Source organism: Pavona decussata, unplaced genomic scaffold (assembly GCF_977016875.1).
Source record: "Pavona decussata unplaced genomic scaffold, jaPavDecu1.1 SCAFFOLD_48, whole genome shotgun sequence".
In the NCBI taxonomy this organism is placed as follows: Eukaryota; Metazoa; Cnidaria; class Anthozoa; order Scleractinia; family Agariciidae; genus Pavona; species Pavona decussata.
Window position 1 is genome coordinate 1,471,232 of NW_028145470.1, and position 15,309 is coordinate 1,486,540.

The 15,309-nt window shown below is 40.0% G+C and overlaps 1 protein-coding gene across 1 annotated transcript; it reads right to left on the reverse strand.

Annotated features, from left to right (window-relative positions):
• Positions 1-1,741: 1,741 nt before the first annotated feature.
• Positions 1,742-12,803, reverse strand: LOC146481679 (uncharacterized). Its single transcript, XM_085107602.1, has 9 exons — positions 12,579-12,803; positions 11,423-11,456; positions 9,274-9,691; positions 7,686-8,494; positions 6,835-7,134; positions 5,967-6,176; positions 5,265-5,474; positions 3,930-4,170; positions 1,742-2,323 (listed from the first exon to the last, which is right to left on the reverse strand). Exons 1-8 carry the CDS (start codon positions 12,621-12,623, stop codon positions 3,953-3,955), a joined length of 2,244 nt encoding a protein of 747 aa, XP_084963728.1. The 5' UTR covers positions 12,624-12,803; the 3' UTR covers positions 1,742-2,323; positions 3,930-3,952.
• Positions 12,804-15,309: the final 2,506 nt, after the last annotated feature.

The window sequence follows — 15,309 nt, forward strand, 5'->3', positions numbered from 1 at the left end:
GGACGGGCATAAATGCAATATTTTTTTACTGAGAATGAAATAAAAACATTCATTCAACTTGTACCTTTCCTGGCCTGTAAAATTGAGAAGCGAGAGTTAAAAACATTTTAATGAAGTGTCTAGCAAAGCTTTTCCGAATGTCTGATTTTAACTCTGCTTTGTGCTAAACTGACCTTCAAATGCAGGGGACAAAACTATGCAACGAAATAAACAATCTTGTGCGAAATATCTCTACCTTTCTCAGCTACCAAAATATTAAACTGGACTTACTCGCAGAAATTCGAGTTTTCCTTCCAAAAAATTAACCTGTAGGTTATGTGGTTATGTTTCTATTAATTTATCAAAAAAAAAGATGGATAATATAAGATAGATAAGACGGTACACAAGACAGGTTTTATTTTCATATCTCATATCATATCATTATTAATTTTCTATCCAGTTATCTCTCTAATCTTAATATTGTCTATTCATCCATTACAGACATATTAGTTTCAATCTACGCCTGGCCCCAGTTGTTCAAAGAGAGGATAACTTTATCCAGTGGATAAGTCGTTATCCAGCGGAGCAAATGTACTCTAAAGAACGCTTTTGGCAAGTTTTCCACACAATCCCATACTTAAATTTGACATATGCTTTGACTACATTCACAAATAATAGGCATATCGGGAAATCTTGCGGCACATTTTATCTGTCGGGAAGCAACCTATCCAGTGGCTAAAGTTATCCGCTCTTTGAACATTTGGGGCCTGGTTGCCAGACGCGTTTGCTGCAATTCGCGCGCTGGCTTCACGCAAACTTTGTGAGTTTCTCTTTCTTACATTTGCGTATAAGGCAAGTGGTCAAAACTGTTGTATTCGAACAAGACCCACCAAACCATAAAATAGATGGTTGTCTCTTCCTGCACCCTCCTTCCTCAAACTCAAAAGATGGTGTCTTTATTGCATAGCCACCCCTCTATCCAGCAGTAAAAAAATAACAATAAAATTCAAACCTCACTTTTCTTGTTCATCTAGCTGAATATTTATGTGTAAACTCAAATTTTAAAGCCAATAAGTTTTTTTCGGCAATGTTCATGGCTAAGGTGGTGTCTTTGATAACCCCCCTACCCCAGACAAGGTGGGTCCTCTTCGAACAAACTTAGTATTGTGACCAGTTTCCAAAAAAATTAAAAAGCACGCAAGAAAACCCTCTGGTAGTGACCGTGATCACTGTCATTTTATCCGTAACAGCTTACTGAGACTGCAACCCCAGACAAAAATATCGAGACACCTAGACGCCTTACACCTCCTTTACCTCGCAGCAAAGTTGACGGTGCAAAACTTTGGGAGCTCTAAGCAAAAAAAAGTGTTTTCGGTTATTTCAGCTTTAATTTGATTAAGGGTGGGAAGGGTTGGTTGGGCTTCTTCCGTCATATGTCTCGTAGATTTTTGTCCGCAGCTGTAACTTAAAACCCCTCCACATCTGATAAGTACTTGTCAAAAAGTCTGCAACGCCATTCTCAATATCAAGACCGCAAAGCTTGCCTCACTGATGAAGGGACAGTAGTTTCGAAACGTCTGGGCTTCCTTCGTAAATATGATATCAGCGCCCAAAGAAATATTGACTTTGAACACAGCTTATATCAATGGCGGTACACACTGTGTAACATATTTTCATTCTATTAAATCTTTTCACAAAACCGAGCATCCCTGCATATTCAATGAATATCTCCGTATTATGTAAGTGTCTACGTAATTCGCCAGATGCAAGGGAAGTATCCTAGGTGGGTTAAATTTCGGTATCAGAATGCGGTACGCCCGAGAGAGTAACGCGGAACAAGTATGTTCAAGTAGCGGGTGGTTTTTTTTTTAACAAATAACACAAAAACAAAACATTTTGTAGCCAAAAAAAGAAGGTCTAAAGAAGTTTTTAACCAAGACAGTCATATCTGACTAATCAATAAGGAATAAATAACATACTGTATTGAGTCAATCAGGAGCTGAAGCAATAAACATCCTGCATGGCAACGTATCCCAAGCGCGGGAAAACGTGCAGCTGAAAACATGCAGCCGGTGCAAAGCGCGGGAAAATATGCAACCGGTGTCAACTTTTGGATCTGCCAAACCAGGAACTTCAGGTTAGTTTGGCTTTTCTTCTGATTGGCTGATAAAATAACTTGTTCATCTTTAGCCATAACTTCACAAAATCATTTCAGAACGGCCTGCAAAAAAAGTCTCTTTTTCTCATAGCTGAATAACGCTCATGGTCTGTAATGTGGTTATCTAACCCACTGAAACAAGTTCACCTCTTTGATCATATAATTCAGAAGGAGCAGTGTACAGTCCTGAAAAAGAAAAAGATCAATTTATGTTTAGAGGAGGATTTTTAGGTTTTACATGAGTAGATCTTCGCAAAACCAAACTCAGGGACCTAAAATTAATGTGTGTGTTATCATATAAGACATTAGGAGATCGTTCTTTTGCAATGGCCGCACCTAGCCTGTGGAACGATTTACCAGAACATTTACGAGACTGCAGCAACATCACCCAATTTAAGGCGCTACTTAAGATACACCTTTTTACTATGGCATTCGCTCCTGATTGATTTTTTGATTTTTCTTTTTTAAGGACGGTGCCTACTAATATCGAAGTATTTTTGTGCGGTTTATGACTATGCGGGAAAAGCAGATCTTAGGAAGGCCTATTGGAATCCAACACGAAAGTTGGGGGTAGCCACGCATTTTTCAGAGATAATTAAGCAGTAATATCTCTAAAAAGCCCCAAAATATGAAGCAATGTATGGGATTTTTTCCTAAATTGAAGCTTAATTATCTCTGAAAAATGCATGGTTACCCCCAATTTTCTTTCGAGATACCAAAAGCGTTTGCTAAGTTCTGCTTTCTCCGCATAGTTTTAAACCGCGCAAAAATATTCCTGAATTAGCAGGCACCACCCATAGGAAAACCGAGTATCTCGAGATGCGCAGAACGTATGCGCAGTAACAATAGTAGGCACCGTCCTTAAGTAGTTTTATATACATATTTTTTTACATTTTACATTTTATATTATATATTTTTACTTTTAATCACAACTTTTTATAATCAAAGTAATACTCCTATTGTTAAACATATAGACATAAAATGACTTATATCGTAAATATAGTAGATAGGTAGATATAGAATATATTGAGGATTCGTCATTTCAATGCTGCTGTCACACGTAATATATATACCTATTGTGTTTTTGTAATTATTATAATGCGCATTTGATCATCTTGTCATGGAAAATGCGCAATATAAGCGAATAAATTATTATCCAGAAGAGCAACGTTTTAGTTTCCTTTCATCCGCAAGAGCGCATAAAATAAAAAATAGATACTAAAATAAACAAGCAGCGCCACATGAAAAATACTGCTCAGTAGCTTTCACTTAAATGGTAACCCTTTAGAATTTCATCCACAGACCCAAAAATTAGAGCCACCTTGTACAGTATAATAAACAGCACCACAGGAAAGTACTGCTCAGTAGCTTTCATTTAAATGGTCACACTTAAGAATTTCATTCACAGACCCAAAAGTTAGAGCCACCTTGTACAGTATAATAAACAGTACCAAAGGAGAGTAATGCTCAGTAGCTTTTATTTGAATGGTCACACTTTAGGATTTCATCCACAGACCCAAAATTTAGAGCCACCTTGTACATTATAATAAACAGTATCACAGGAAAGTACTGCTCAGTAGCTTTCATTTGAATGGTCACACTTTAGGATTTCATCCACAGACTTGACACTCAGTAATACATTTTCTGATTGTTTAACTATGACAGTGAAAAGGCTAAAATGCTCGTATGTGTTTCCGAAAGGAAAATGTCATACGCGCATGGCTTACAATAAACAGCTTATTGAGCGGGAAAGTAGTGAATGACACCTATTGGCTTAATAGACTTTACTTACCTTTTCCTAAAAAAACGTTATCCTTAACTCATTTCACAAGTCCAGTTCATTTCGCAACATTCTCCAGGTATTCGCTTGACCTTCAGTGTTGGATTAATACAGCTATGAGGTACAGGCGGGGGACCTGGGCACTGCTTATTGTGGAGGAAGCCATTTTTGCATTCCATGACGACTGCGCATGACGCGTCTGTAAGTTTCTCTCCGTGTGATAACTTGAGGCCATCGTATCTACAGCTTTTGTCTGACAAAAACAAAAATTTGTGTTTAGCGACGAAATTATGATTTGAGTGGTTTTCAATTAACTGTCGTAAAACCAAAACCAAACAAATTACTCTGGCTTATCACAGCAGACTTCAACAGGACAGTGAACCAATTAGAATTTGAAGCAAATACATGTAACCGGCGCCAAGCGCGGGAAAACGCGTGCGAGCGAGGCACGATTGGTTTTGGTTTGGCGTCTCATTGGTTGAGAAGTGGCGCAAATTTTGTCAACCAATCACAGAGCGTAGTAAAGGAAAACCAAAGCAAAGGCGCAATTATTTTCGAAACTCGGTTAAAAAACGTTCTAATAAGCGTTAAGCCTGTTCGAGAACGCAGGGTATTGGTCTCCCAAAAGTGGGCCAAAACTCTTATTAGTTCGCCCTACAGAGATTCTAAACCCTAACGGAGCTTGGCCTCTATTTTGGAGTGGGGCTACGATCTAAGACGAGAATACGAGATCATTTTATCTATTACATTGACAAATCTTGTTTTTCATTATTAAAACAATTTAGGAGGAAGTATTACCTAGTAAGGATCGCTGAAGTAGTAAGTATACCTGAAGGGAAGGAATTTGTTTTCTCAGTTTGTACTTTAGCTAAAAGATTTTTTAGTGAACAGCCCCTCTACACCTGTTCAGAGAGCGGAGAACCTTATCCCGTATAATTCTTGAAATCCGTAATAGAGCGGTTTTCAATTGAGTGTCGAAAGTAATTTCGCGATTGCTTTGGTTTTGCATTACTACGTTCTATGTTTGGTTAAAAACAACCCGCGCCACTTTCTCAACCAATGAGAATCAAAACCAAAACCAATCGTGTTTTGGCCGCACGCGTTTTCCCGCGCTTGACGCCAGTTACACATATTTGCTTCAAATTCTGATTGGTTCATTGTGCTATTTACGTCTGCTACGATTGGTCAGAATAATTACTTTGGTTTTGATTTTACGACGCTGAATTGGAAACAGCTCTGTTCTAAATGTTTGAAGTTGTAAATGATTAAACAAAGTGAATTAACACATAGGAGCCAAATAATAAAAGTATTCGCTCTTAAACAACCTGAGCCTATCTTCTTAGTTACCTGAACAAACCCAGAGCTTTTTGCAGCATTTTCCTGGTGTGTTTATTGTCTTCAGCTTAGGCCGCGCACAGTCCTTCGGCTTGTCTGGTATTTTGGGGCAGTATTCCATGCTTAAATGTCCATTGTAACAGCTAACGACCCCCGTACAAAGAGGATCGCTTAGTTTGTATCCATGCTTGATTAAACGGTTATTGAAAGTGCAGTGCCTTGCTAAATTTTAAATAAAACAAAAAAGTCAATGTATTCAAATTTCCAAAGCCGTGGCTGATTTTGATAGAATTTGTTGAAAACCCGAGAATATGGTGCGTGAAAAGTAAATTAAATTTGTATGAAAGGGTGCGGGATGTGGCCCAACATCAAAATAACGTAACCTACTAAAAGTCTAAGGACGGTGCCTACTACTAAGGAATTATTTTTGTATGGTTTATGACTATGCGGGGAAAGCAGATCTTATCAAGGGCTATTGGAGTCCAAAAGGAAAATTGGGGGTAACCACGGTTTTCTCAGAGATAATGAAGCAACAACTATTCTAATTATTCTCTTCCCAGATGCCTCACTTTGGAAGCCTGTTCACAGGCTAGTTCTATCGTTGTTGTTGGTTGGGGTCCCTGGGAATTCCTGTTTATACACTTCTCTTGTCTGTGACAGTGCAATATTACCTCACATGGCGATCAACAAGGCAGCTCAAATCAACCTAATTACCTTTACATCTCCACTCCATTTGGCAGCACTTTCCCTTCTGATGCTTAACAATCAGGCGTGGTTTGGCACAGTCGTCCGGTTTTGGTGGGATACCCGGACATTTTGTCACAGTAGCGACGCCATCTTTGCACCTCACCACACCCCCACACAGTTCACCACTCCATTGTTCATTATTTCGCAGTGTGAGATTTCCGTATTGGCAGTGGAAACCTGTAATATTTAAAAATTAAAACTCAAATCTGCTTTCCCAGCTTAGGGTCTCTCGGTTAAGTATCTGCTGTATCGATCTCTAGTACAAAGCTTAACCCCTCCCTCTGGGACTAATCATCCTGTCCTTGGTCTCAAATGGAAAGTACTGTTCAATAGCTTTCGACGGAATGGTCACACTTTAGAATTTCACCCACAGACTCAAGAGTTAAAACCACCTTGCGCAGCATAATGAACAGAACCACAGGAAAGTACTGCTCAGTAGCTTTCATTTGCATGGTCACACTTTAGGATTTCGTCCACAGACTCTTGTACAGCATAATAAACAGCACCAAAGGAAAGTACTATTCAGTAGCTTTCACTTGATAGTCACACTTAAGGATCTCGTCCACAGACATGAGATTTAAATCCACTTTGTAGAGCTTAATTTAGAGTTTCAAAGAAAAGTAACTCAACCTCCATAGCTTTTGACTGTTCTACCGTTAATATTTAAACACTAATAAACCACAATACATAATTCAAGTTTTGACTTAAAAGAAAAAAAAAGTTGTTAAGAGACATCGAAAGCTGCGGGGATATCTTTTTAGCTCCATTTTAGTTAATTCATGAGACCAAATAATGTCTACTGAATACTAAGGCGACAAATCGATAGGTACTCTACCTTGAGCCCTCTCTATGTCCCCTCTCTTTTGTCCCTTATTAACGAACCCAAGTTGAGAGAAGATGAAGTGCGGATGAGGGACTGGTACGGCTTTGCAAAGCTCCATCCGGAAACACGCCACGCCATAGCACCGCCCGTCAATCAAGAGCGCAACGTCACAAGTTTGTTTGAGGCAGCACCGCTGAAGACACGCGTGCATGCTCGCAGTCTCACCCAGAGATTCGAAGCGTCCGGCCCGAGTGCCGCCTTTTAATGAATGTCCAGCTAAAATACTGTCTGGATGGCAAGTTGGTCGAACAGCTTAAGACGTGTCAAGATGGAAATAACATAAAAACATGTTACGTTTTACATAACTATCTAAAAACAAAGTAAACACATCTGAAATTTCAAAAGAAGCAAAAAGACCGCAATAAGTCAATGAACCAGAGGCAAAAACACGGATGGCTCCAGAGCGTGGAGAAACATGCAGCGGTTGCCAAGCACAACAGGTCGTTAAATGCAGGAAAGTTATGCGACCGGTTTCCAAGCGCGGGAAATTTGCCTCAGGCAGGCTGTCAAGCGCGGGAAAATAAGCCGCAGGGTGAAGGCGAGAAAATATGCCACAGGACGTTAAGCGAGGGACAATATGCCACAGCTTGTCAATCGCAAGAAGTCATGGAACCATCGCCGAGCGCGGGTAAAGAGGCACGCTAAGCATTCTGTAAGGTTTCCCTTACTGGCAGTTTTCGAGACGAAATTAAGCTAGACCGGCTAAGGATACAGTACAATTGACAACCCTAATTCCATAAGTACAAAAATAAAATTCCATCCAAAAGCCTTACGATTAAAAAATGATTATGTGGAATACTGACCTTTGTTGACTGGCTTTTTGTGGATGGCTTTTGTATGGCCTTTAACTGCATGTGAATGTGTAACACGGGCTGCCAAATACTTGTTATGTAGCTTTTTAGTTGCCAAATGTGGCAAGGGTTTTGCAGTTCTAATAGTCTCTTGTTTCGTTATCTTCTTCGGAGGTTGTGTATTTTGAACATGGTGTACATGTTCAGTGTTCTGTTTTGCATTCCCTTTCATCTTTCCTTTGTTGTTGGCTACTTCATGTGGCGATGAATCTTTATGTTTTACTGATTTCAAATCATCTTTCTCTTTGTTGTTACTGGTGCTGACATTTTTATTTTGAAAATCGCTCCCTTTATCCTTTTCATCATTTGTTTTTGTAGGCAAGCTCCCGTTTTCTTTTGTTACTACCTGTACATGCACAGAGCTGTTAGTCTTAACTCCAACCATGCTTTTGTTTTCTGTCTTCAAACTGGGATGCTCTTCAGTGAGCCCTGCATGAAGTACAAGTGGACTTGGAAGATCTACCCCTGTCTTACCCCTCCCTGGGGTAAAATTACTCGAGGAGCCAGAATCTTGGCCTGAACTCTCTTCATCGATGTCATGTTCTTTCGACGAGCCCTCTTCTTCTTGTTTAGGAACCATTTTGATTAAGTTTTTTGGTTGTTTATCCAAAGCCTTTATTTGTGACTTGACAGCAGTATGTTCATCTTTGTCGTCGTTTGTCTGATCTTCCTCTTCGTTCTCGTCCTCAATGTTATCTATTTCATCTTTGTCAGCTGAAGCATCCACATCATCGTTTTCTTCCTTCTCAGAAACATGCTGTCTGTTAAAAGAAAGAGTGAGGCTATTCAATTTTAAATGTTTTTGCAGGAGATGCACTTCGAGAAATCATGTCTTCCTTAAAAAGCGGCCCATGGCCTGCAAGAGAAAAATGTAATTTGTGATAATCCTAAATTAGCATAAATTACTATTTTGCCGGTACGTATCAGAGGGCTGGATACGGGTGCTATGTGCGGAGAGATTTATGGGATTGTAGTTTGTAAATTGCAGCTGTTAGGAGGGTGAGGCATTCTATGGCCAGCCTTTGCCGTGTTAAGTTGTTAAGTGTCGTTTTCATTTAAGTTTTTGAATGTTGCCAAGTGGAAACCAGGTTTTACTCTTGTATGTAGTCACATCCTCTTAAGTAACTGTTAACTATCAGTGTGCACACCATGTTTTACACAGTAAAACATAGTATGCCAAGTGGTGCCAAGGGTGGCACCACTAGCCTTGGTCGTGGGTACACGTTCCCCGTTTTTTCCACCTGCTGGTGTTTAGGGGTTTTCGTTTCCGGCTTTGGTGCAGTTAGTTTTCCTTAATCGTGATCGACTTTTGTAAGCGCATTAAAGCTAAATAAATGGTACGGTGACTTGGCTGGCCAACGCGCCCAGATAACATCACTTTGTATGCCCGGTTGAGCAGTGGAGGCAAAATTGTTTGTTTTCCATCGATGGGTGAAACAGGAGTGAGCTAAGGCCTCTGAACTCACAGACCAAAGTAGCACGTGACCAAAAGTCATTCCATGACCTAACTCAACCAATCGGGAAAGCTAAATCACATTACCTTGCAAACACCCCATGACCTTTGACCTCTGCATCTCCACTTCCGCTTCCGCTACTACTGCTGCCCTCATCGTCATCGGGCGAACCTACTTCACCTGACTTCTGAGGCTCCTGTTGTTGCGCATGCTCGGAGCTCTGTTCCCTTATCTGGTGAATATCATCTTTTTTATGTATAACCGAAGAACCAGAACCTTTACTGCTCTGTCCCAGGCTATCACGGTCATCTTCGTCGTCATCATCCTCATCATAGAATCCTTCATCGCCAATTGCGTCATCATCCTCATCGTCGTCGTCGTCATTATCAACATAGTTTATCCCTAGGGTGTGACCAAGTGTGGCGTGCAGATTATCTCTGTGGTTATCATCTATAGAGCTCTCATCCGAGTTCCCATGGGAATCAACATTTGGCGCGATATCAGCTGAAAATTAAAATTATTTTGGTGTGGGTGTTTATGAACTGCAGGGGGCTTTCTTTGGATGCATACAACCGATAAATTATTTGGCTGTTTTAACTGCGTTTTACGTTTAACGTGCATCTAACACCCCATTATTTTTTCGATTAAATAAATTATCTTATCATTTTCAGTATTTCTTCGAAAAAGTTGTTTGATTTGGTAAAAAAAGCTCGATCATCGGTGTCCTGGATTCAAAGCCGAACAGTACCAACAAGAGTTTGACTCCAGAGAGGGAAGGTTGGAAGGGTTTGGTAGGGGGAGAGCTAGGTTACCAAAAATCGTATACCGTTAACATTTAAAACCCTCTCTTGGTTTAAGATACGCCACTGACAAGGACTTCTTGACTGTGTAATAAGCAGCGACGTGGAGTTAAGTACTAAACGGACGTTGCCGTACGTTGCTCTAAAATAGGGTGACGAATTCCGAGCCCCTCCCACGATCTTCCACCGGGACGCGCAATTGTCTCGGTTCTCTCGTTCGTTCTCATCGACCAGTCTGCTGAATCAGTCTGCTTAAGTTTTCTTGCGACTCAATAACAAGGTATATCAATTATCTTATTTTTACCTGTACCAATACCAAGATAGCCTCCGAGAACAAACACATCTTCGGCTTTTGTCCCCCCTCCCCACCCAAACCCTTTTCGCAGGCTAAAACCATAGCCGTTCAAGGCCGACTTGAAATGTTAAGACATGCAGTTATGATTAATTTCAAAGATACCCAATCTTGGACAGAAACACGAGAAAGGAGGCAAAATCATAACCCAGCTATCAAGCACGGGTTGTACTCGTTAAAGCCAAATAAGGGATCGGAGTACTTCTGGCACCAGGTCAGGTAGTCTAGCTCGCAAACAATAGGAAGGGATGGAGACAGTTTAAAGGCGCTGTTCAGTTGGGATACGGGATTCTGGTAGGCCTTGGCGGATTGTGCTCCTAAAAGTGGAATATTATGCTACTAGCAGTGCTCGAAATTTTGCCAAATTATGCCAAAATTATGCTCCTGATTTCCAAAATTATGCTGACAAAATGACGTAGATTCTGTACATATAGGCGCGCAAATGTTGGAGAAGCCGGATGGGAAACCAGGCGCCAGACTCCTCCAGAAGGTTAACCACGCACGCAGAATTCGCCAAAAGAGGCCTAGTAACTAACCATGTCAGAACAAAGTCAATACTACTATTAGCGTAGCTAAAACACGCATTGCAAGAACGTACTACCTAAATTTGACTTATTTCTGTAGAAAATACACCATATTTACTAACTTTTATGAATGTATGCTAATAATGCCGTGGCAGTGCTCGTTCAAAAAATTATGCTTTTTTGCTCCAATTATGCCAAAAATTATGCTAGTACAATCCGCCAAGACCTAGATTCTAGGCAAAAAGTTCTAGGGATACGGGATATTAAGTGTGCAGGATTGAGGGCAGAGAATCCGGGGAATAAAGCATACGGGATATTGAGCATACTGGAATTATTACAGGGATGTGGAATTTTGAGGGCAGAGAATCTGAGATGATTTTGGAAACAATGAGTCAATGATCTTAAGGGGATAAGGGGAATACAGGCCAAACGTCAATAGGGTGTGGGATATGCAGACCCCCCCTCCCACCCCTTTTTGGTGGCCTTACAATGCAGGACAGCGATAGCCCCCCATTAAAGTGCTATTTAGAAACAACTGATCTCAATATCAAGGACTTACCATGAACATTCAAAAGAGAAAACGAAGCTGCAACCTTGAGAAACAAATACATAAGGTCAACAAGAACTGAGGTGAGTAAGTGAGAAGAGCATAAGCAAGCTAGGAAGATATTCATGTATCCAACCTTGCCACTAAGAAAGGACACCAAATGACTATTATTTCTTGTACCAGACAGTAAATGAAAGATCCTGTATACGTAAACGAAGAAAAATTATAAAAGGATTCTTAACGGGGCGCAAGGAAACGTGGTATTGGCACACTTACTAGTAAATGGGAGTGGGAACGTTTTTATATTCAACTCGTTTACATTTTGAACATGTGCATTGGCTGTTAAAACAGTGAAGTGAAAATCACTAGAATACCTGAAATATACAGGAAATCAAGTAAACAGTCACCAACGGACCATGAAAGCCTTAAGGACGGTGCCTACTGATAGAGAAGGATTTTTACGTGGTTTATGACTATGCGGGAAAAACAGATCTTAGTAGCGGCTATTGAAATCCAAAAAGAAAATTGGGGGTAGCCCTGCATTTTTTAGAGATAACTAAGCAACAATCATTCTAAAAAGCAGCAAAATACAAAGCAATGTATGGTGCTTTTTTCCAAATTGAAGCTTTATTATCTCTGAAAAATGCATGCTTACCACCAATTTTCTTTTTGGATACCAAAATCACTTCCCAAGTTCTACTTTCTCCGCATAGTTTTAAAGCGCGCAAAAATATCCCTGTATTAGTAGGCACCACCCATAGGAAACCCGAGTATCTCGAGATGCGCAGAACGTTTGTGCGGTAACAATAGTACGCACCGTCCTTAACATCAAGGTGGCCGTAATAACGACGTATGCATAAGGACTTGTCTCTATTGTAATAAAATAACATCTATTGTATGAAGAGTTAATACGACACGCATATAGAACACTGGGAAATCAAACTTTCTGGGCTGACACATTTTCTTCAAGGCTGACTGGCTCAAGTCACATTAATAACCAGAGGCCAATCAGCGATCGTAGATTCTGGCAGTTTTTCATTTTCTTCGGAGTTTGTTAGTCCCTCATAAACGGTGTCCTTATTGGCATTTTGTTGTATTTCAATAGAGAATTGTTAAAAAAAAAACATCCCAAGTTGTCGTACTATTTGATCAAAAATTATTGACTTACCATGAAGACGAGAATGACCTCAAAGCGGAATTCCAAAGTCACCATTTTCCCGCAAACTAGAAGTACAACTCGCTGAATAAATCCTAGTTAGCGCTAAAGATAAGAAAATTGTGATCCCATCTGTGACAGAAAATATGAAAATTTCCGTCTTTTCCTAAAGAGCCAAAAAATGTATATTATTTCAAAACAATTCACATCAAGGAAGATGGCAAACGCGAAACGGGGTTTTCTAGTTGACGCAGGCGCACCTGTCGTTTAAATTGCCGCATCACCGGTTAATACTGGTATACAACAGGTGTAATGAAAACATTTGCTGAAGGAATTGAACTAATCAGAACCACGATAAAGGAAACTTCTTGTCATTTGAGTAATATAGTAGAACTTCGCTACATTCGGAGAGAGTTCGAGACAGCCAGTAGCAAATTCAGTGCAAGTGATGAAGTAAGTTTACTTTCGTGAAAGCGAAACTAAACTCCTACCAACAGAATCCAAGGCGTTCGACAAAATCAGGGCCGCTTTCCAGTTAGCCGTAAGTTTCAGTTTAAGGAATTTGTTGCTGCTTAGGGAACTTGTCATAACAAGTTTGTTCGAAGAGGTCCCAACTTGTCTGGGGTATGGGGAAGACACGTACCACCTATCTCGTGAAAATTACCGACAAAATTTTATTAGCTTTAAAATTTGAGTTGACACAGAAATATTCAGCTAGCAAGAGTCAGCATTGCTAGATAAACAAGAAAAATGAGGTTTGAATCTCATTGTTTTTTTTTTTTTTTTTTACTGCTGGATAGAGGGGTGGCTATGCAATAAAGAGAACATCTTTTGACGTTGAGGAAGGGGCGGAGGGGGGAGGGGGGGGGGGGTGTAGGCAGAGACCACCATCTATTTTGTGGTTTGGTGGGTCCTGTTTGAGTATAGCAGTTTTAAATTGTGATCTGTTAATATAACAGGTGTTTCAGACGTTGGATCAAGTTTTTGGATGAAAAAAACATTTCGGGTGTTAGATAAGAAGGATGAAAGTCAGCGAGCTTTCAGTTGTTATTCACTTTCTGTGAGAAGAGGAAGAAAACAACGACCGAAGCTTGGCCGATTGAACGATTGATTTTCGACGATCGACCAAGGCCCTCAAGGGAGCACGAAGCGAAAATACCGAGGGTGAGCGGAGGCGGGGACTGGGAGAAAACCTTTGGTAATGTAAAAGATCCTCTTTTCTCCGACAAGTGGTGTATCCCCAAGATACTCTTGCGCATGAAATATGTGCCACCAATCTATGCAGCTAAAAATGAGCCTGTGTTTTGGGGATACCTGATATACAAAGAGATTAGGACAGCACTAACTTGTTTTAATTTGTTATTTTAATGTTTTAAGGACGGTGCCTACTTTTGTTACTGCGCATACGTTCTGCGCATCTTGAGATACTCAGGTTTCCTATAGGTGGTGCCTACTAATACAGGGATATTTTTTGCGCGGTTTAAAACTGCGGAGAAAGCAGAACTTAGCAAATAGCCCTTGCTGAGATCTGCTTTCACCGCAGTCATAAACCACACTAAAAACTTATCAAAACCATAACTTTCTTCGTAAGTGCCGATATGATTTATGACAGTGAGCATTCCCAGACTTTCATTACACTTTTTTTTATATGAACCTTTTCTATTTAAACTTCGGGACAACGATTGGCCAAAACTTAAGAACATTTCACCCAGAAAGAGATTCATCCGGCCCTTCTCTATTCTGTCTACTCATTTTGAAAGGTGTGTTTGGTCCAAGTTGATATCTATGAATAATCCAACTGAACCCAAAATGCTGGAAGACATACCGCATACTGTATGCTGTAGGAACAATTTATTCGGAACGAAAAAACAAAATAGCAAAATTGACATGAAATTTCGTCAAGTAAATTGCGCATTTCCCGAAAATTCACCACAGCTCCAGAAATAACGCAAATGAGCTGGGTATGGGTAGACCACATTATTGTTTTAAGCAGAAATGTCGAAGTTTCGAGAAAGGTCGAGATTTAATGCTTATGAGCCGAGTGGAAGGTAACGAAAGCGACGAATTTGCGAAATTTGCAAATAGCAGAAATTTCGCCAAAGGGAATATTTGACAAAACTTTGTCAAATTCACCAAAATCACATATGCGAGCATTTCTGGACATAACTACATCTTTAAGGTTACCCGATACCTTCAGAGGTGTCTCGCGTTTTAGCGATGTAGCGCGTCCAGTTTAAACTGTAGATACCTAAAGCTTATAGAGCTGACTATCAAACCATACCAAGAATTTTGAAATAAAATGAATTGTCGAATTTTTCACGACCTCTAATTGCGAGCGTCCGAATCACCTTTTTAAAGCTACAAGTCAAAGTGAATTTTGTTTTTTGCTAATTTAATTTGCTCCTCAGTTTCCGGACCCAAAGCGCTAAAAAAAACGTGTCTGCGTTTTGCCATAATCAATCGCAGTGAAAAGTTATAAAGCATTTTCGAAATAGGATGAAAAAAATGTGGAGTAATCGTACAAAAATCGCTCTCGGAGAAAAAATATTTGGAAAGAAAAAATTCGCAGACACGTTTTTGTTGTTTATAGGTTAAACTAGCCACTGTCCAAATTTGAAGGCAAACGAACAAATTCCTTTTGAGTTTTAGCTCTTTGAAGTGGCTCCTCCAAGTGAAAAAAATTTATTCAAGAAAACAGCGCTAGAAATTCGGCAATTCATTTTATTTCAAAATTCTTGGTTTG

Coding starts and splice junctions, on each gene's coding strand:
- LOC146481679 (XM_085107602.1), bottom strand. CDS start 12,623: ATGGTGACTTTGGAATTCCGCTTTGAGGTCATTCTCGTCTTCATG. Junction 6,177..6,834: donor GGACATAGAGAGGGCTCAAG/GTAGAGTACCTA, acceptor TAAATATTACAG/GTTTCCACTGCCAATACGGA. Junction 5,475..5,966: donor AATGGAGTGGAGATGTAAAG/GTAATTAGGTTG, acceptor TTTAAAATTTAG/CAAGGCACTGCACTTTCAAT.